Source organism: Mizuhopecten yessoensis, unplaced genomic scaffold (assembly GCF_002113885.1).
Source record: "Mizuhopecten yessoensis strain PY_sf001 unplaced genomic scaffold, ASM211388v2 scaffold1405, whole genome shotgun sequence".
Classification (NCBI taxonomy): Eukaryota; Metazoa; Mollusca; class Bivalvia; order Pectinida; family Pectinidae; genus Mizuhopecten; species Mizuhopecten yessoensis.
The window spans coordinates 896,146-916,853 of record NW_018404030.1 but is presented as its reverse complement, the minus strand read 5'-3'; the positions used below and the strand labels follow the sequence as shown (position 1 = coordinate 916,853).

At 40.5% G+C, this 20,708-nt stretch overlaps 1 protein-coding gene across 1 annotated transcript in view; it reads left to right on the top strand.

Moving 5' to 3' along the window:
• Positions 1-10,992: 10,992 nt before the first annotated feature.
• Positions 10,993-20,708, top strand: part of LOC110461461 (probable E3 ubiquitin-protein ligase HERC1) — a 26,045-nt gene continuing 16,329 nt past the window's right edge. The window contains exons 1-5 of the mRNA XM_021514919.1: positions 10,993-11,155; positions 11,939-12,891; positions 16,037-16,144; positions 17,434-17,649; positions 20,211-20,442. Of these exons, the coding sequence (XP_021370594.1) occupies positions 11,944-12,891; positions 16,037-16,144; positions 17,434-17,649; positions 20,211-20,442 (1,504 nt within the window). The 5' untranslated portion in view covers positions 10,993-11,155; positions 11,939-11,943. The remainder of the gene's footprint in view (positions 11,156-11,938; positions 12,892-16,036; positions 16,145-17,433; positions 17,650-20,210; positions 20,443-20,708) is intronic.

The window sequence follows — 20,708 nt, the reverse complement described above, 5'->3', positions numbered from 1 at the left end:
ATGTCAATACCCTTCCGAGGGTCTGACGGGCGTATCATGGTTCCGCTCGCGGTGCTCTTGTTCATTTACTGTCCCATTGATACTGTTCTGTATATCTTCCCTGCATGATCACAAGTAGTGATTGCTCAGACATAGGCCATGTTACAGATGTAGAGTAAGATTTACTTATCTGTATATAGTTGCATCTTTCTAAAATATTGACTCGCTTAAATCTCCAGTGTGACTGGTACGAACTTTAGTATATTGTTTGAAGTAAAACATTATTGTTGAGTGTTCACCGTTTATATTAATCAACATGAGATCAGACGAGGAGCTGTTGGATACAGAGTCACAGCTCGGGATGTCTGCAAGCGGATGAGCGACACTACACAAGATCTCGTGATTCGGGATATCTGTCTCGCCGTCCGTCGATGCAGTCAGACTAGGCTTAGGAACACCAGTTTACATAATAGTCCTATACAGTAGGTTCTAATGAAGCTACTGATGACGAAATTGTTAAACAGTTGAAATGGCTGAGTGCTCAAAATAAGAGTCTGAACCAACAAACCAGCAGGAACGCATTGAGAACTCCCTGGTAGATTTACGGACAACACCAACCCGGGGTACTTCAGGGTGAGCAGAATGTCACAAGGAGGAGAGTAGGTTCCGCTATCAGCAAGATTTCCTCTCTGATGATAGTGAGACTGACGATGAGTTATCCAGGCCTGTGAGACCAAAATCAATTTCGGTCAAAGTAGCAACATATGATGGTACCACGCCATGGATGGATTTGCACTCTCATTTTGAGTCTTGTGCAGGGATAATTCTGTGGACAAATACAGAGAAAGGCCTATTTAGCTGTAAGTTTGCGAGGCCATGCACATGGAATTGTGGGGGACCTTCCCAAAGCTAGACAGGAGCGTTATGGCTCGTTAATAAAAGCATTAGAGGAAGGGGTTGACCCTCCTAACCAAGATGAGCGCCATCGTATACAGCTGTTGGCCAGAGGGCAAAAATCTCTCCCAGAGTTGGGTCAAGCTATACAAATATTGGTTAGTTTTGCTTTCCAAACAGTATCTAGTGATATTAAGGAGACCCTTGCGCGAGCTGAGGTAGACTCTTATGTTATTGAAGGGGCTGATCGATCGACAAAGCCATTGTTGGTCGCTCACTGGTCGACAACTCTGACACAGTACCAGTAAGGATTAGGAATCTACAAGAGGAACCGCAGGTCATTTATCCGGGGACGACAATAGCTTCTGCTAGCCCAGCAAATGGTATAGTCACATGTAGTGCCATGAAGCCGAAGGATTAATCACGGAAGATTAATATTCGGGAGGACCTGCAACAGTTACTGGAGAAATTAAGCACACACCTCTTCGAAGTGCAAGTAAAGGAGATTGGGATTTCGCTGTACCGATACCAGGGTCTGTTTGCAGTGCATGATGCGGAGCTGGGGAGAACGGGAGTAATCAAGCATAGTATTGAGACGGCCAACGCAAGACCTATAAAGCAGTCACTACGGAGAGTGCCTGCACACCTACGAGAATAGGTCGATCGACAGGTGCAGCAGATGCTGGAAAGAGGGGTGATACAAAAGTCAACTAGCCCTGGTCGTCTGGCATAGTACTCGTAAAGAAGAAAGATGACCCACTAAGATTTTGTGTAGAGTATAGGCAGCTCAATAGTGTCGGTCTACACGATGCCTATCCCGTATTGTGTATTGAAGCGTTAGACCACTTGTCTGGATTTTCATGTTTCTCAACCCTGGACCTGAATGATGGATCTTGGCAGGTCGAACTAGGTGAGGAAGATCGACAGAAGACAGCCTTTAGTACTCAGACGGGTTTATACGAGTTCACAGTTATCCCATTTGCGATAACCTCAGAACCAGCCCCTTTTGAACAGCTTATGGAAACTGGTAGCTGGTCTCATATGGCAAATGTGCCTAATATACTTGGACGACGTGATTGTAGTTGGGAAGTGCTTTGCTGACACGATGAAGACTTCACAGACTGTTTTCGATAGACTTGCCGCAGCATTTGCAAGCTCGCAAGAGTTCCAAGAAGCATTTGGGAAGCTGAAATATAATTTGGTCAATGCTGACGTTTTTGCATATCCAGACTTCTCAAGCCCTTTATTTTGGACACTGATGCCAGTAATGAAGTGATAGGGGCAGTGCTCTTTTCTGGACTTGGATGGAATTGAAAGAATATTTGCAAATGCGGGCAGGATTCTTACCAAGTCTGAGAGGCAATATTGTGTTACACGGAAGGAGCTGCTTGCTGTGGTACCTTTCAAGCATTACCTATATGGCAAGAAGTTCGTAGTGCAAACTGACCATAGTTCCTTACGCTGGTTTCTCAATTTCAAAGAGCCAGAAGGACAAATGGCTCGCTGGTTGCAGGTGTTTAGCTCGTACAATATGGATATTAGACACCGACCTGAAACAAAGCTTTAAAATGCTGATGGTCTCAGCGAAATACCCTGTCAACAATGTGGGTTTGAACCGCTTTAGGAGCAGTCTGGGGCGATTATTCAAACAGCAAAGCAGAAGTTAGAAAAGAGTGGATCAGATGATACAAACCAGCTGGATGAATCAATTCAGGTGAAACAGGATGCAGACAGATTTAAAGGAGATGAGCGACTGGGTGGAAAAGGGGAGTAAACCGTTGTTCAAGGAGATTGCTGGCCAGTATATGGTGATGAAGTCACTATGGTCACAATTGAGTCCGTGAAGGTACAAAATGGTGTGTTGTACCGCGAAATCCCACAATCAGAGTCCTCCTATCAAATAGTTATACCAGCTTCTGAAAAATTGACGGTGTTGACATTCAGTTACAGGACAGCTGGTCATTTGGGGACGATAAAAGACACTTGCAAGAATACCACAGAAGTACTACTGGCCGGGCTTACAGCTTGATGTAAAAAGCTATATAATGGAGTGTTCACAATGTAGCAGACGAAATAATCCATTGCCAAGCAAGCAGGCACAAATGCCTATGGAGATGATTGCCATAGATATTCTATGTGCGCTACCCACGACAACAAATGGGAACAAACATATCCTGGTCATAGCTTACTACTATACCAAGTGGACAGAGTGTTTTGCTATGCCAAACATGGAAGCTCGCACCAGGGCGCCCATTCTGGTAGTGGAGGTGATCTGCAGATTCGGAGGGCCTCCTTCTAGACATTCTGACTAAGGATCCCAGTTTGAGAGCTCCTTGTTTCAAGAAAGGTGTACACTCCTTCAGATCAACAAAACCAGTCCGCCTTACCATCCCAAATCAGATTGGAGCGTTTCAATAAAACAAACTTGTCACCATGTTGGGTGCTTTTGTGAACAGTCTACAAAAAGATTGGGATGATCATCTCCCATATGTAATGATGCTTAACGTTCAACTGAGCAAGAAACCACAAAACACTCGCCAAATCGGATGCTGTTCGGCAGAGAAACTATCACCCCTCTGGTCATCCATTTAAAACAATGTTTGAAATACCAAGACAGATACAGTCAATTCCTCAGAACCAGTGGGAATGTCAGCTGGAGGAGCGGATGGAGGAAGCTCATCAGCATTTACGACAAAATGTACAGGGAGCCTTGAACCGCCGAAAGAGTTATCATGAAAGAAAAATAGCCTGGACTGATTACGAGCCTGGGGACTTTTTATATGTATTCTTTTCCAACGAACGACCGGAAAGAACGCCAAAAACTAGCTTGTAGATGGCAGGGACCTTCCAAAGTAGCTGGGAAGGTCAGTGAAGTCACGTACAAAGTCAAATGTGGTCACAAAGGTCGGGTAAAAGTGATTCGTGTTGATAAAATGAAAAAAGAAACATGTGCAAGTCCTGACTGGTGAGGACCAGAATGAGGTGTCGGGGACAAGAGATGTACGGATTAATTAGGTGGTGTACTGTTTTGTATATAACCTTATATATTTACTAGTACAATACGCACATGATCACAAGTAGTAATTGCTCTGACATAAGCAATGTTACAGAGTAGATTAAATTTACTGTATACACATGAATTTGCATCTTTCTAAAATAAACCCCAGTTGAGGTAGGAATGTCCAGTGAAACTGGTATTAACCATAGGGGAAATGTCACAATACTAGACCCATAGGTTTAAAGTCATCGTAATATACGAGAACTTTAGGACACGCTTTTCTTTTGGCAAGCGATGTAGGGAACCTATAGGGCACAACCCTGATGATATATGGGACCTATAGGGCACAGTCCCAATATCACGCGGAACATTAACCTATGATAGCATACGGGACCAATAGGGCACACTTCTCATGATATACAAGTCCATTAGGACACACCGTCCTGGTGATATACGGGACCGTTAGGACTCACTGCTGATGCTATACAGAACGTATAAGATGCAATCCTGCAAATATTAGCAGAAACTTAGGTTTTCAGAGTAATTTTGCACGTTTTAGGGGTTTAGATCAGTTTTCGTTAAAAAAAAACAAAAAAACATCCAAATGATGATGTATACGAGAATGGTGGAAAGCTCTCTCTGTTCGACAAATAAAGCCGTCAGTAATGTTCTTATCCAATATTTTTTATACAGTTTAACATGACATATTTTGAACATATACTGAACAAAAAAAGAAACGCATTGGTCAGGTATTACATCAAGAACGATCTCCCTTCTCAAATTAACAATCTACCCTAAAATCAGCCAAGCGTGACGATGTCATTGTGTGACTTTGTGAGCTTCTTTAGTCCAAATCACGCGGCGTGATCGAGCCAAGCCGGAGTTTTTCAATCAAATAATATCAACGGATACTCTAAGTTCAGCCACATTAATTTTCCACGTTGGCATTTTGATTTCGCCATTGACTGAGATGCCACGCTTAACGCAAATTCAGAGGGGTAGAGCAAATGCGATGTTGATGGATGTTCATAGCCAAACTGCTGTCGCGCGGCAGTTTGGTGTTGGCCCGTGTACAATTAACCGTCTCTGTACACGTTTCCGTGCTACTGGGTTAGTTTCCGATCGTCCCAGGAGCGGTCGTCCGCGTGTAACGACCGAACGACAAGACAGGGCGATTCGATTGTCGCACTTGCGCAACAGATTCAAGACTGATGTAGAGACTGCTTCGCATACCTTAGGTACTCATGGCAGCCCCATTAGTCCTCAAACTGCCAGGAACCGCTTGCGTGCCGAGAGAATCATTGCGCGCCGACCTTATGTCGGGCCACCTCTGACACCACGGAGGCGGCAAGTGCGTCTTGACTGGATGCGCAGACATGGCCCGAATAGGTTTGGGATGCGTCGATGGAGGCGTGTGATGTTCACCGACGAGTCTAGATTCTGTCTGTATCGCTCAGACGAAAGAATAGGGTATATCGCAGACGCGGTGAGCGTTTCGCCGACGCATGCGTGGTTGAACGCGATATGGTTTGGGGAGACATCTCCCATGGAGTAAAATCCCCCTTAGTGGTCCTGGATCAAAACCTCAATTATGCCGTTCGATACAGAGACCAGATCCTCCAACCACATGTCCTTCCACTACTCAGACGTCATAACCTAATTTTCCAGCAAGACAATGCTCGACCGCATGTTGCCAGAGTCTGTCGTGATTTTCTCACGGCAAACAATGTTCAGCCTTTGGAATGGCCCCCATATAGCCCCGACATCTCTCCCATTGAGCACCTGTGGGATGAGCTGGACAGGCGTATTAGGAAACGTCAAATAAAACAACTAACCGCGCCCAGTTGATCGCAGCATTAACACAATTCAATGCATAGGAGAATCCGTGCAGGGATTCGTGCAAAAGGTGCCCACACGGGTATCCCGCTTTGAGTAATTACTGATGACACGAGTGACGTCACACAGACTTTTCTTCTACAGTATTATAAAGAGTAGACTTGTCCCTTCATATTGATATAAAATTTTGTACAAATTTCCCAAAATAGCACACGCTTTATTATTATGGAGTTTATTTACCGCCTTTTTATTTCTATTTCAGTAATTGTACCGTTTAAGATGATGTCATAAATACTATCTGCTATAACTGGTAGCTCAAAGTCTTCAACTTCGTTTTCGTCTGTGTTAAGATTTTTAAAGTAATTGAATAGTTCAATCAATGGCTTATTCAAAGTATTATTTTTGTTTTTACCTGTGTGGTGTTTTTTTATCAAACACAGATTTACATATATGCCCAAATATGTTCTCAATTTCACTTTATTTAACTCTCCCTTATCAGTAATGTTATCTAGGTTTAGCTGTAACCTACGTAGTTGATCATTATCATTTTCTTGAAAGAACTTTACAAAATTTTCTTTCAGATTAGATTTCCATTTCCCACCCTTTTCTTGCATATTATCATAATTCCTTGCCTGTTTTAAATTGTGTTTTTGTGTGTTATAGCCACATTCAAATTAAAAACGGCAATGTACATCAGACAATACAGGATCAAAATCACATACTTGGAACTCTTTTATAATACTGAATAAGTCCGCAGATAAAATCAGATAGTCAATTAAACTAGTATCAGGTTGTTTTACAAATATATTTGTCCTTTCCGATCCTCCCATTGGCGATATTCAAATACATTCTTTTACATAGATCAATTAATTTATACCCAAAGTTATTTGGTTTGGACTCGTCCTTACTAAATCGATCTACTGGTACATGATACATTTATAGTTTTTCATAATCATACAAGTAAGCATACAGTTCATCACTTTCACTAATGTTGAGGTTTTCGATCAAACTAAGTAGTAGGAAAGTGCCGCTTTTGGCGCAGTCCCCCGCCTATATAATCCTTACCACCAACCCACACCACCCTGCAGCCCCACCCTAACCGGGTGGTACCGTTATGATAACGTCAAGGGCGGTTCTCTGTGTCTCTCATAGTATATAGCTACCACAGGGGGCAGTAGCACGTTCTCTGTCTCCCTTATAGTATATAGCTACCATAAGGGGCAGTAGATATAGCTACCATAGGGGGCACTAGCACGTTATCTGTCTACCTCATAGTATATAGCTACCATAGGGGGCAGAAGCACGTTACCTGTCTCACTTATAGTGTATAGCTAGCTACCACAGGGGGCAGTAACACGTTCTCTGTCTCACTTATAGTATATAGCTACCACAGGGGACTGTAGCACGTTCTCTGTCGCCCTTATAGAATATAGCTACCACAGGGGGAAGTAGCACGTTCTCTGTCTCCCTTATAGTATATAGCTACCATAGGGGACAGTAGCACGTTATCTGTCTACCTCATAGTATATAGCTACCATAGGGGACAGTAGCACGTTATCTGTCTCACTTATAGTATATAGCTACCACAGGGGACTGTAGCACGTTCTCTGTCTCCCTTATAGTATAAAGCTACCATAGGGGACAGTAGCACATTCTCTGTCTCCCTTATAGTATAAAGCTACCACATGGGGCAGTATCACGTTCTCTGTCTCCCTTATAGTATATAGCTACCACAGGGGACAGTAGCACGTTATCTGTCTCACTTATAGTATATAGCTACCACAGGGGACTGTAGCACGTTCTCTGTCTCCCTTATAGTATAAAGCTACCATAGGGGACAGTAGCACATTCTCTGTCTCCCTTATAGTATAAAGCTACCACATGGGGCAGTATCACGTTCTCTGTCTCCCTTATAGTATATAGCTACCACAGGGGACAGTAGCACGTTCTCTGTCTCCCTTATAGTATAAGGCTACCATAGGGGACAGTAGCACATTCTCTGTCTCCCTTATAGTATAAAGCTACCATAGGGGACAGTAGCACATTCATTGTCTACCTTATAGTATAAAGCTACCACAGGGGACTGTAGCACGTTCATTGTCTCCCTTATAGTATAAAGCTACCACAGGGGACTGTAGCACGTTCATTGTCTCCCTTATAGTATATAGCCACCACATGGGATAGTAGCACGTTCTCTGTCTCCCTTATAGTATATAGCTACCATAGGGGACAGTAGCATGTTCTCTGTCTCCCTTATAGTATAAAGCTACCACAGGGGACTGCAGCACGTTCATTGTCTCCCTTATAGTATATAGCCACCACATGGGATAGTAGCACGTTCTCTGTCTCCCTCATAGTATATAATTAACTACCATATGGGGCAGTAAGTAGCACATTCTTTGTCTCCCTTACAGTATATAGCTACGTATACCACAGGGGACAGTAGCACGTTCTCTATCTCCCTCATAGTATGTAGCTACCACAGTTAGAAGTAGCACGTTCTCTGCCTCCCTTACAGTATATAGCTACGTATACCACAGGTAGCAGTAGCACGTTCTCTGTCTCCCTCATAGTATGTAGCTACCACAGTTAGCAGTAGCACGTTCTCTGGCCTCCTCATAGTATATAGTTACCATAGGGGACAGTAGCACGTGCTCTGTCTCCCTCATAGTATATAGCTACCATAGGGGGCACTAGCACGTTATCTGTCTACCTCATAGTATATAGCTACCACAGGGGACTGTAGCACGTTCTCTGTCGCACTCATAGTATATAGTTACCTCAGGGGACAGTAGCACGTTCTCTTTCCCCCTCATAGTATATAGCTACCACAGGTAGCAGTAGCACGTTCTCTGGCCTCCTCATAGTATATAGTTCCCACAGGGGACAGTGGCACGTTCTCTGTCTCCCTCATAGTAGATAGCTACGTATACCACAGGGAACAGTAGCACGTTCTCTGGCCTCCTCATAGTATATAGTTACCTCAGGGGACAGTAGCACGTGCTCTGTCTCCCTCATAGTATATAGCTACCACAGGTAGCAGCAGCATGTTATCTGTCTCCCTTATAGTAGCTGTCACTCTCGAGCAGTGCGAGCCGTTATGGCAACACAAAGTACGAAAAGTGCGGGGGAGGAGTTTGAATTGATTTTAGCTAGATGAAGGCTTCAAAAACGTCCGTCCTTCCGGTCGTACAGGGTCGCAAAACACGGCAACATGCGTTGCTCCTTGACTGCATTGATGTTTTAAAGGTGCTGGTCGGGGAAAAAATGTCATATTTGCTAAAATGGCATACACATGTTTAAAATACCTTCTTATGAAATATACCGATACAAATTTTGCTGAAATTCACTCCCTAAGAGTAAAAATATAATTATATTAAAGAAATCCTAAATCGTCACCTGACAGTCTAAAACTCTCAATTGACCCAGATCAGTGATGTAATTTTGCCGCACGCGCGTCATCAACAAAGAAAAAGATGCATGCTATTGTTGTTATCTTCACTGCCTCACTTTCGAAAAAAACACGTGACATATATAAATAGATCTGCGCAAAACTGGACATTGCAAGCAGAACTCGACCATCATATTGCCGTGGTATCACTTTTGGAAGGCCAGAGAACGCATTTGGAAGGCCAGAGAACGCATTTAGACCTATTTATTTTGTAATTTTTTCCCCGACCAGCCCCTTTAAGTTTACACAAACAATTAATCTAATAAATACCAAATGCTTTTTGTCGTATCTCCGGCAGATTCTTTTGTCTAGTAACAATTCTTAAATTTTCTACCAGTCGATGTTATTGATGAAATTCTTCGATATCCTACATATTATTGTGATATCTTAATTTGTCTCGAACTGAAAATATAGTTTCCATGTAGTATTTGCGCTTGGTTACTAGTTGATCAGTTGATACTGATAAGTACGTATATATTGATCAGACAATACGTATTTTGTTGCTGTTTGTGAAAGGAGAAGTAACCTATGTATCGCATACTTTAAAATGTCAAATTGACGATCACAACATGTTGTGACGCAACTGTGACGTTACTGTTAACTCGTGTCATCATAGTGTTTACAATACATTCACTGAAGCCAGCTCGAATTTTCTGCAGCTATATACCACATTATTTAGAATATTTTGATTTTGTTTATTCTGATCCCTACAGTTCAGTGCACATTTTTGCTATGTAACTACATTGTCGTCAGGGACACATTATAAGACTCTTTTATGTCCAGGGATGAAGGATACGGAAATTCCTACCGAAGGGCTTTCAAATTTGGTAAAACCCGAGGCTTTGCTAGCAGGGTTTGCACAGAAAAAATAATCACATCTTTCTAACGTATACGGAACATATATCGTAAAAGGTTTTAATTTCAACACGTCGCCTTTTCAGCATTGCGGCATCGGAGATTTCCAAATTCGTGACGTCAAGTCATTGTTGAGCCATTGTGACCTCACACCACGTGAAATGGAATGTAAGATTAATAAAATATCTCCCTACCTTGGGGATGTGACAAAGAAATCTCTAACCCGAAGGTGATGTTTTTTGGTTGTCTAACCTGAGTCTCTGCTGAGGGTTAGAAAACCAAAAAACTCACCCCGAGGATTGGAGATTTCTCTGTCACATCTAAAATGAAAAATTCGTGATGAGTTTCATGAATTTCATATGAAATGAAAACAAGTGTAAGATCCCTTTTATCACAAAATCAAGATTTGTGGCATTTATTCTTGTAAAACGACAATTTCCATGCAACCTTGAAATGTATAATGCCGCCATTTTGACTCCAATGCGTAAGTGTGTGACGTCATGTTCTTGCCCTAGACGTGACGTCACAATTGAAACACATTGAAACTTTCAACCAATCACAGGACTGATAAGTCATATGGCTACTGAAATATGCCACGTCAAAATCAAAGACATATGATTATAGCTATCCGACTGGTTTTAGGCCAATCGCTAACACAATGTACATGTCCTTTAATTGAAGATTACAGGGAAGCCACACTGAACTTCAAAATCGGTCAATTTTACCGTTAGCTGCCTCGTTATTCTTTTGATATATTACATGAAAGGATGAACAAATCTACTTGTACAATCAACAAGGTGACGCGTAAAGAGCCTTCGATTTCGTCATGACATAAGAAAATAAGAGGGCGTAAGAATTTCCAGGCTGACCAGACACGAACATTTCTTGTTATCAGGGACTATTTTACACAGTTAAGTCGAAGACATGTTTGGTTGTCCGGATATTAGCCCTACCCAAATAACAAAACCAACCGGAAGTGGCTTAGAGCTGACTTAAACCAATGTTATTATGATGTCTTCGGACAGGTCACATTAATTGTTTCTGTCTAGAACATTTCTGACTGTGCCATAAAAATCATTGAAAGAAATGGGATAGACTTCAGTTAACTTCATCGCTTGAGGGAGATAATATTTTTAGCGGCTGTAGGTATTAGTTAAACTCGGTAAATCTTCGGGTCACTTGGGCCACTAATTCAATCTGACTGTACGTCTAGCAATGTATACAGTACAGATCTATAGCCCCAGTTTCCTCTGGCCCTGACACCGTCTTACGCATTTTGATAGATATATGTGGATAAGTCTGGTGTCAGGGTCAGAGGAAATTCGGACTGAAAAATAAGGGTATTACTATAAAAAAGGAAGTAACACCCTTAGTTTTTTATATGATTTTTATCTCAATTTACAGTCAGAATTTCAAACACCTATGCTCCATCTAGAGCTGTCGGAATAGTCAAATTCAAAGAGCTCAATTAAAAATCGGAACTAATTACAGTATATATCTGTAATTTAAATATATTGAACTTGTACACTGGCTATTAAAATAGTACATAGCCAGATTATTGATCGATAATATAAACTTACAGAGCAGTATTAAATTACAAGAGGCTTGAAAACCTGGAGATATATGTACTTGTGTTTAATAGCAAATGGCAACTTACCCAAAAACACAGTAGTTAAATGACCAGGTAGTGTTAATGTTCATGAATTTATGTCTGGTCTCAAGATATTTTGGTTGGTTATTGATGGTCATCTAGTTTAAATATCCTCTGTGCTTATATATAAATATGCTCAGAAGTCAGGAAAGCTTAGTTGAAGCACAGGGGCTTGTATAGATATATAGTATATACAAGCCCCTGTGGTTGAAGCCATTCGTAATAAAACTTGTAAAAGTAAATCTACAAATAAGTTTGTTTTTTAATATTTCAGACAACATGGCTGGGAATGGGCACCTACATACCAAGTTTGGGGAGCACTTCCACTCCAGTTGGGTGTTGGAAGACTGTGAAATTATAACAATGCCCAGTGGCATGGATGGTTGCTATGAACGACTTCTCACCAATAAAGAGGTCACCGAGTTGCCATTGCAGGCTATCAACTTGCGAGGTCCAACTCTCCCAGATTTTGACAATGACGGAATTACAGCAGATGAACAAGAACATTTAATTAACGCTCTACTGGCTTCCCAACTCAATCTAGCTAAGACTGTGTGCAGTTTATCCAATTTCTCAAAGTCTCTTCGTAAGAGACTTGTGGTTCTTCAGAGAATATACACAGCTGTATCTGTCAAACATCACAACAAATTCATGTCCAGTACACAGATAGATAAATCTGAGCTTATTGGAAGCAGACAACCAGGAAAACTGCCCGAGAAAACAGGAGTTGTAGCTGCATCTGAGTCGGAATCACAGGGAAACACAGCTTTATTAGAACTTGGTGTTAAAACAGGGTTAAGTTTGTTGTTTTCATTGTTGAAACAAAATTGGATGTTAGCTGGCCAGTTAAAACAGTTTTGTATATGTAATGACATCATACAAACAGCCATATCGGTTGTATCTTCTTTCCCACCACTGTCTCTTGCTAATGAAGCAAAGCTCACTCATCTAGGTGTTGATTCACTGAACGAAGTCAACAAGTTTTTACGACAAGCAGCTAGTCCTCAGTCAGGAGCTGATTTAGACGGTCAGCGCCTTGCATCAGAACTTATGATCTCGCTTGCTGCTCAGCGTGGCTCACTTTGCTATGTTCTTGAGTGGGTTGATATGGCACTGCACACATCTGTCACAGTTCTCTGTGATCAGAAAGGACAGACAAAAACACCAGCTGGGAAAATCAACTGGAACTTCTTCACCAACATTGTGACACAGATGATCAAATCAGTGGTAATATATGGGTTAATGTAAAGCAGTTCAACACAGGGTTAATGTAAACCAGACTAGGACACAGGGTTGGTGTAAACCAGACTAGGACACAGGGTTAATGTAAAGCAGTTGGACACAGGGTTAATGTAAACAGACTAGGACACAGGGTTAATGTAAAGCAGTTGGACACAGGGTTAATATAAAGCAGTTGGACACAGGGTTAATGTAAACAGACTAGGACACAGAGTAATGTAAACCAGACTAGGACACATGGTTAATGTAAACCAGACTAGGACACAGGGTTAATGTAAAGCAGACTAGGACATTGGGTTAATGTAAACCAGACTAGGACACAGGGTTAATGCAAACCAGACTAGGACACATGGTTAATGTAAACAGACTAGGACACATGGTTAATGTAAACCAGACTAGGACACAGGGTTAATGTAAACAAGACTAGGACACAGGGTTAATGTAAACAGACTAAGACACAGGGTTAATGCAAACCAGACGAGGACACAGGGTTAATGTAAAGCAGTTGGACACAGGGTTAATGTAAAACAGACTAGGACACAGGGTTAATGTAAACAGACTAGGACACAGGGTTAATGTAAACCAGACTAGGACACAGGGTTAATGTAAACCAGACTAGGACACAGGGTTAATGTAAACAGACTAGGAAACAGGGTTAATGTAAACCAGACTAGGACACAGGGTTAATGTAAACCAGACTAGGACATAGGGTTAATGTAAAGCAGTTGGACACAGGGTTAATGTAAAGCAGTTGGACACAGGGCTAATGTAAACCAGACTAGGACACAGGGTTAATGTAAACAGACTAGGACACAGGGTTAATGTAAACAGACTAGGACACAGGGTTAATGTAAACAGACTAGGACACAGGGTTAATGTAAACAAACTAGGACACGGGGTTAATGTAAACCAGACTAGGACACAGGGTTAATGTAAACCAGACTAGGACACAGGGTTAATGTAAACCAGACTAGGACACAGGGTTAATGTAAACAGACTAGGAAACAGGGTTAATGTAAACCAGACTAGGACACAGGGTTAATGTAAACCAGACTAGGACACAGGGTTAATGTAAACAGACTAGGACACAGGGTAAATGTAAAGCAGTTGGGCAGAGGGTTATTGTAAAGTAGTTGGACACAGAGTTAATGTAAACAGACTAGGACACAGGGTTAATGTAAAGTAGTTGGACACAGAGTTAATGTAAACAGACTAGGACACAGGGTTAATCCAAACCAGACTAGGACACATGGTTAATGTAGATAAGACAAGGGCATGAGGTAAAAGCTAATTGGACAAGGTCACAGGGTTAAATTGAATAAAACAAGGTCACAGGGTAAATGTCAACCAGACTAGGACACAGGGTAATGTAAAGCAGATTAGGACACAGAGTAATGTAAACCAGAATAGGACACAGGGTAATGTAAACAGCCTAGGACACAGGGTTAATGGAAACCAGACTATGACACAGGGTTTATGGAAAAGAGACTAGGACACAGGGTTAATGTAGATAAGACAACGACACAGGGTTAATATAAATAAAACAAGGACATGAGGTTATGTAAATCAAATAATTACATGGGTTTAATGTAAATCAAACAAGGACATGAGGTTATGTAAATCAAACAAGGACCTGAGGTTATGTAAATCAAACAAGGACACAGGGTTAATATTAATTAAACAAGGTCACTGGGCTAATGTCAATAAGACTAAAACATGGGGCTAATGTCAATAAGACTAATAAATGGGGCTAATGTCAATAAGACTAAGACATTGGGCTAATGTCAATAAGACTAAGACGTGGGGCTCATATTAATAAGACTAAGACATGGGGCTAATGTCAATAAGACTAAAACATTGGGCTAATGTCAATAAGACTAAGACATTGGGCTAATGTCAATAAGACTAAAACATGGGGCTAATGTCAATAAGACTAAGACGTGGGGCTAATATTAATAAGACTAAGACATGGGGCTAATGTCAATAAGACTAAGATATGGGGCTAATGTTAATAAGACTAAGACATGGGAATAATGTCAATAAGACTAAGATATGGGGCTAATGTCAATAAGACTAAGACATAGGGCTAATGTCAATAAGACTAAGACATGGGACTAATGTCAATAAGACTAAGATATTGGGCTAATGTCAAGAAGACTAAGACATGGGGCTAATGTCAAGAAGACTAAGACATGGGGCTAATGTCAATAAGACTAAGATATGGGGCTAATGTCAATAAGACTAAGACATAGGGCTTATGTCAATAAGACTAAGACATGGGACTTATGTCAATAAGACTAAGATATTGGGCTAATGTCAATAAGACTAAGACCTTGGGCTACTGTCCATAAGACTAAGACGTGGGGCTAATATCAATACGACTTAGACATGGGGCCAATTTCAATAAGACTAAGACGTTGGGCCAATATCAATAAGACTAAGACGTTGGGCTAATCTCAATAAGACTTAGATATTGGGCTAATGTCAAGAAGACTAAGAGATGGGGCTAATGTCAACAAGACTAAGACATGGGGCTAATGACAATAAGACTAAGACCTTGGGCTACTGTCCATAAGACTAAGATATTGGGCTGATGTCAATAAGACTAATACGTTGGGCTAATATCAATACGACTTAGACATGGGGCCAATTTCAATAAGACTAAGATATGGGGCTAATGTCAATAAGACTAAGACGTTGGGCTAATATCAATAAGACTTAGACATGGGGCTAATATCAATAAGACTAAGACATGGGGCTAATGTCAATAAGACAAAGATATGGGGCTAATGTTAATAAGACTAAGTCATGGGGCTAATGTCAATAAGGCTAAGACATTGGGCTAATGTCAATAAGACTAAGACATGGGGCTAATGTCAATAAGACTAAGACATGGGGCTAATGTCAATAAGGCAAAGATATGGGGCTAATGTTAATAAGACTAAGTCATAGGGCTAATGTCAATAAGACTAAGATATGGGGTTTATATAACTAAGACTAATGAATATAAATCAAAGACGCAGAGTTAATATAAATAAGACATCATTGTCTAGTTCAAAACATCACATGTGTTTTAAATCTTTATTGAATTCATAAACAAGACTCGAAAGATCAATTGTATGTTTATTTACAGGGAGCTCGAGGATCCTCCACACTAACCTCTATGTTTGCGAGGAACCCACCAGTAGATGATAATGGCCTTGTCCCTCTCTACCTAGCTGCAGTTGTTCTTTTGGAAGAGGTAGGGCTGTAGTTTTGCCTGTTTTAACCTTTTTACCCCTATGTCACTTTAGTAGACTCTACCATGCATTGATATGGATGAGTCCATTATGGTCTACAGTGGTGAAAGGGTTAAGTAGCTGTAGGTCAATGGTCAGTGCTCACATAAACACAAATGTTTGGCATCTATACATGCTAAGTTCAGTCAGTCGAGATTAATGATATGGCAAGTAGCATGCACAGATGATGACTAATCAAGTTTGTTCAAATTTTGTTAAAATTAAGGAATTTAACCAATCTTTAAATCTCAAAACAACTTACAGGTACCTCAATAACATACAATGATGATATTTGACCTGCAGCATGCTGGGATAAAGGGTTACTAAATTTGGCGAAACAAGTTACTTCCCCACTTTCTAGGTCACATAGGTCAAATGTATTAGAATCTTTAATGACTTCTTCTCCACAACCAAAAGGCCAAGAAGAGTGATGATATTTGGCCAGTAGCATGCTTGGATGAAGTGCTGCCAATTTTGTTCAAATGAATGACCTTGTTAGACTTCAGTCAGGTATATATGAGTTAAATCCAGAAGTCATAGGTATTGATATTTAGCTGTTGCTTTAGTTAGTCTATCTATTTACCTTGGTCTACTTCTAAGGGTACAAGTGCAAGGTTAATACCAGATGAGCAATACAGGCCCATCAGGCCTCTTGTATAGAAGATATTTGAAGATTTCCTGTTTACTTCATATGTCAGCTGTATTGCAGATGACAAACATCTTGCTGAATAAGATCTGCCTAATGAGTGAAGTATACCATTTTAGTGGTATTTATCATAACTATTGGATTTTGTGAATTTAGTGAATATACAATGCCATTCTGATTGGTCAGTATGACATTGGTAACATACTTGTGGATGATTTTGGCATTTTTTGGCACCAACTGGGACGGTTACATTTTGATAAGTCAAATTTTGGTATTTAATGATGTTTTTGCGTGTTTAATTTTGATGGTCATCCCTCAGACCATTATGCTGAGGTTGGCTACACATAGATTTTGAAATAATAAAATAAAATTTGTAAATAATAATTGGTCATTTGAAATTCTGAAATCTGATATTATAAGTAGATACATTTTTTTGTATGCTGATGTGTCTCGGCCAAGATCGTAATATATTGAATATGAAATCATATTGTTCCCCACTTTTATCTCACACCAAATTGACAATGTTAACCATGCAATGCATTTTCTTTCTGTCTTCATATTTGATTTGATAGTTCTCATACAGTCTTATTGTAACATTGATTTCAGCTGTACAGCTTGGCTGCAGATTATGAGAGTAACTGTTGTCTGGGTCCTGACGAGAATTCAAACAACTCCTTGACGTCCAACAGTAACAACAACATGGGTACTGGCAGCTGTGATGTTTACATCTGGGGTAGCAACAGTAGCCACCAGCTAGCCGAGGATAGACAGGAGAAAATACTTGCACCAAAGCAAGCTACATCTTTTACAGACTGCCATCAGGTAAACAGCAGTTTTCCTCATTAGGTGATTTGTTAACTCATTCACCCCTGAAATTCCATAATGAACTATTTCAACCTTTGAATTGGAAGAGTTCAAATATGTCTTAAGGAGTGAATGAGATAACTAAATGTAAGGGTGGTCGGGTGGCGTAGAACACTTGCCTTTCACCAAGATGGCCAGGGTTCGATTCCCCGATCAGATGTGAAAAGATATTGGGTCACCTGCCCGACCACTTGGGTTTTCTCCGGGTACTCCGGTTTCCTCCCACAGTTAGACCCCCCGCGTGCTAACATCCGGGCCAACAAGAGTGATTGGTATAAGTTGTAAAAACTTGTTTCATAATTGTTGTTAAATAGATAAAGCTTATATTATAACTAAATGGAAGATTTTCTCTACATTATACATATACGCAGGATATAAAAATTAGGTAGACCTATGTGTCAAAATGTGATTACCTGGAACCGAATTCAACATTGTACAAAAAATAGTGCTTCAGATACTTTCAGGATATAAACTACCTTGCTGTTGGATTCACATGTATCAGCTCTCCTTCAGAGTTGCATACTATGAAAGTATTGTTTTCATTTTTAGCTGACCTGTCAGAAGGGCAAGTGAGCTTATGCCATGGTGCAGCGGCCGTCTTCCCTCCGTCAACTTTTCCTTTAAAACGCTACTTGCCCTGAATGGCTTTGTGGATTTTAAATAAATTTGACCTAGAGTATCCTCAGCCAAAGGGGATTCAATTTGGTATAAACAGCGGGTGTGGTCCCTTGGGGCAGAGGGGCGGGGCCCATTAGGGAAAATTGAGGTAAATCTTGAAATTTCTTCTCCTTCTGTACATGTACAGATGGAGGAAGTTTAACAAAATTTTGTCTAGAACATCCTTGGGCAAGGGGAATTCAATTTTGTATAAATGGTATAAATGGAGGGTGTGGCTCCCCTAGGGGTAGGGCCCATTAGGGATAACATTGAAAAATGTTTAAAATCCTTCTCCTTTTGTATAAATGGAGTGATCCAAACCATATATGATGTATATCATCCTTGGGTAAAGGGGACAAAATTGAGTCCCTAATAGTGGAAATTAAAGTATATTATTTAAAATTCTCCTTTTTCTGTACCAATGGAGGGATTCGAACTAAGTTTAGTCTAGAGCATCCTGGGGCAAAAGGAATTCACTTTTGTATAAATGAAAGGTGTGGCTCCCCTGGGAGCTGAGGTGCGGGGCAAAAAGCGATAGTTTTGCTATATTGCTTAAAGTGACATCTTCTCTGGAACAAAGTGATAGATATCAACCATATTTGGTTTGGAGCAATATCAGTGATTAAGGATTCAAAATTTACCAGTTGAAGGGCTGACCCCTGGGTCGTTGAGGCGAGGCCAAAAAAATATTTCAATTTGGACATTACGGAGATCTCCACCTCATTACCATGTGAACAATTGCTGAGCATCAAGAAATAAACACAATAATGATAAAAGCATTGACTCTGGGGTCTGGCCCCATCTCAGGGACTTGATTTCTTAGCAATAACTTTGAAACAATTAAGATACCCACCTCATAACCATATATATTATTGTTGGGCATCAAGAGACAAACTCAATCATAATATTAATATTGACACTTGGGTCTGGCCCCACCCCTAGGGACTTAATTTTTGGGCCATAACTTTAAAATGGTTGAGATCCCCACCCCTTAACCATATTTACCATTGCTGGGCACCAAGAGATAAACTCATCCATGATATTAATATTGACACTTGGGTCTGGTCCCAACCCTAGGGACTTAACTTTTGGGCCTTAACTTTGAAATGGTTGAGATCCCCACCCAGTAACCATCCATTTGACAGGCATAACTGCAAACTTAGTAAGCATCCATTGATGCCCTACCTTAGCAACAAAATTGCGTTGCTATGCAGAAATGGCCAAAATTTGTTTTTTGGACAGTTAGCATGAAGAAGTGAAACCCTCCGTATGTGACAAACAAAAATTCCTTTCTACGAATGAACACTGGTATGACAATGTTTAAGCATGTCAAATATTTATTTGTTTGTTGCATGCAGAGGCTTTCAAAAATTGAAAAGTGTTTAGTTATTTTCCTTCAAATTGACCAATTTTCAAGCAAATAGCGCACAACAGTCAATATTTACGCATTTTGTTACACAAATGTGGGTTTATGTCTCATTTTGTAATGCCAAATATCTTAAACCAGTTGAAATTTCATTTTTGCGTATACGTACTTCATTTATTCCAGATTACGAATATAACAACTAATTCAAAATCCCTGATGAGGCCAGAAACCACCCTTTACGCCCCTATGTTTTCACCTCAACGATGGCGTTTTTCATGGGTTTTATGAATAAAATGTTTAAGGTTGAAAAAAGTAAAGGTTTGGACAATGGATATACACATGCAAATGCTTATCAATATAGCTATTATACATATAATTTTGTGGATTTTCCGAATACAAATACCCTGACAGCTATCTTGTCTAGTAATTTTGATTGTACAGGTTGAGGTGAGTCAGTTCTGAGGTCAATCAAAGGATATGGTTTGTGATGTTGTAGATTGAAGCAGGTCAGTTCTGCTCCTTTGGTATACATACTGAGGGCTCTGTCAGTGCCTGTGGCAAGGGGAGCTACGGACGCTTGGGTCTCGGAGACTCCAACAATCAAACGACACCAAAGAAACTGAACTTTGAACCCAACAGGAAAATAAAGAAGATCTCTTCATCAAAGGGGTCTGATGGTCACACCTTAGCCATGTCAACTGATGGAGAGATCTACAGCTGGGGAGATGGTGAGAGGAATGGGCTTGATGACAGTTAACTCAAGATTTACAATGGTTACTAACAGTGAAATAGATTTACAATGGTTACTTACAGTGAACTAGATTTACAATGGTTACTTACAGTGAACTAGATTTACAATGGTTACTTACAGTGAACTAGATTTACAATGGTTATTTACAGTGAACTAGAATTACAATGGTTACTTACAGTGAACTAGATTTACTAAGGTTACTTACAGTGAACTAGATTTACAATGGTTACTTACAGTGAACTA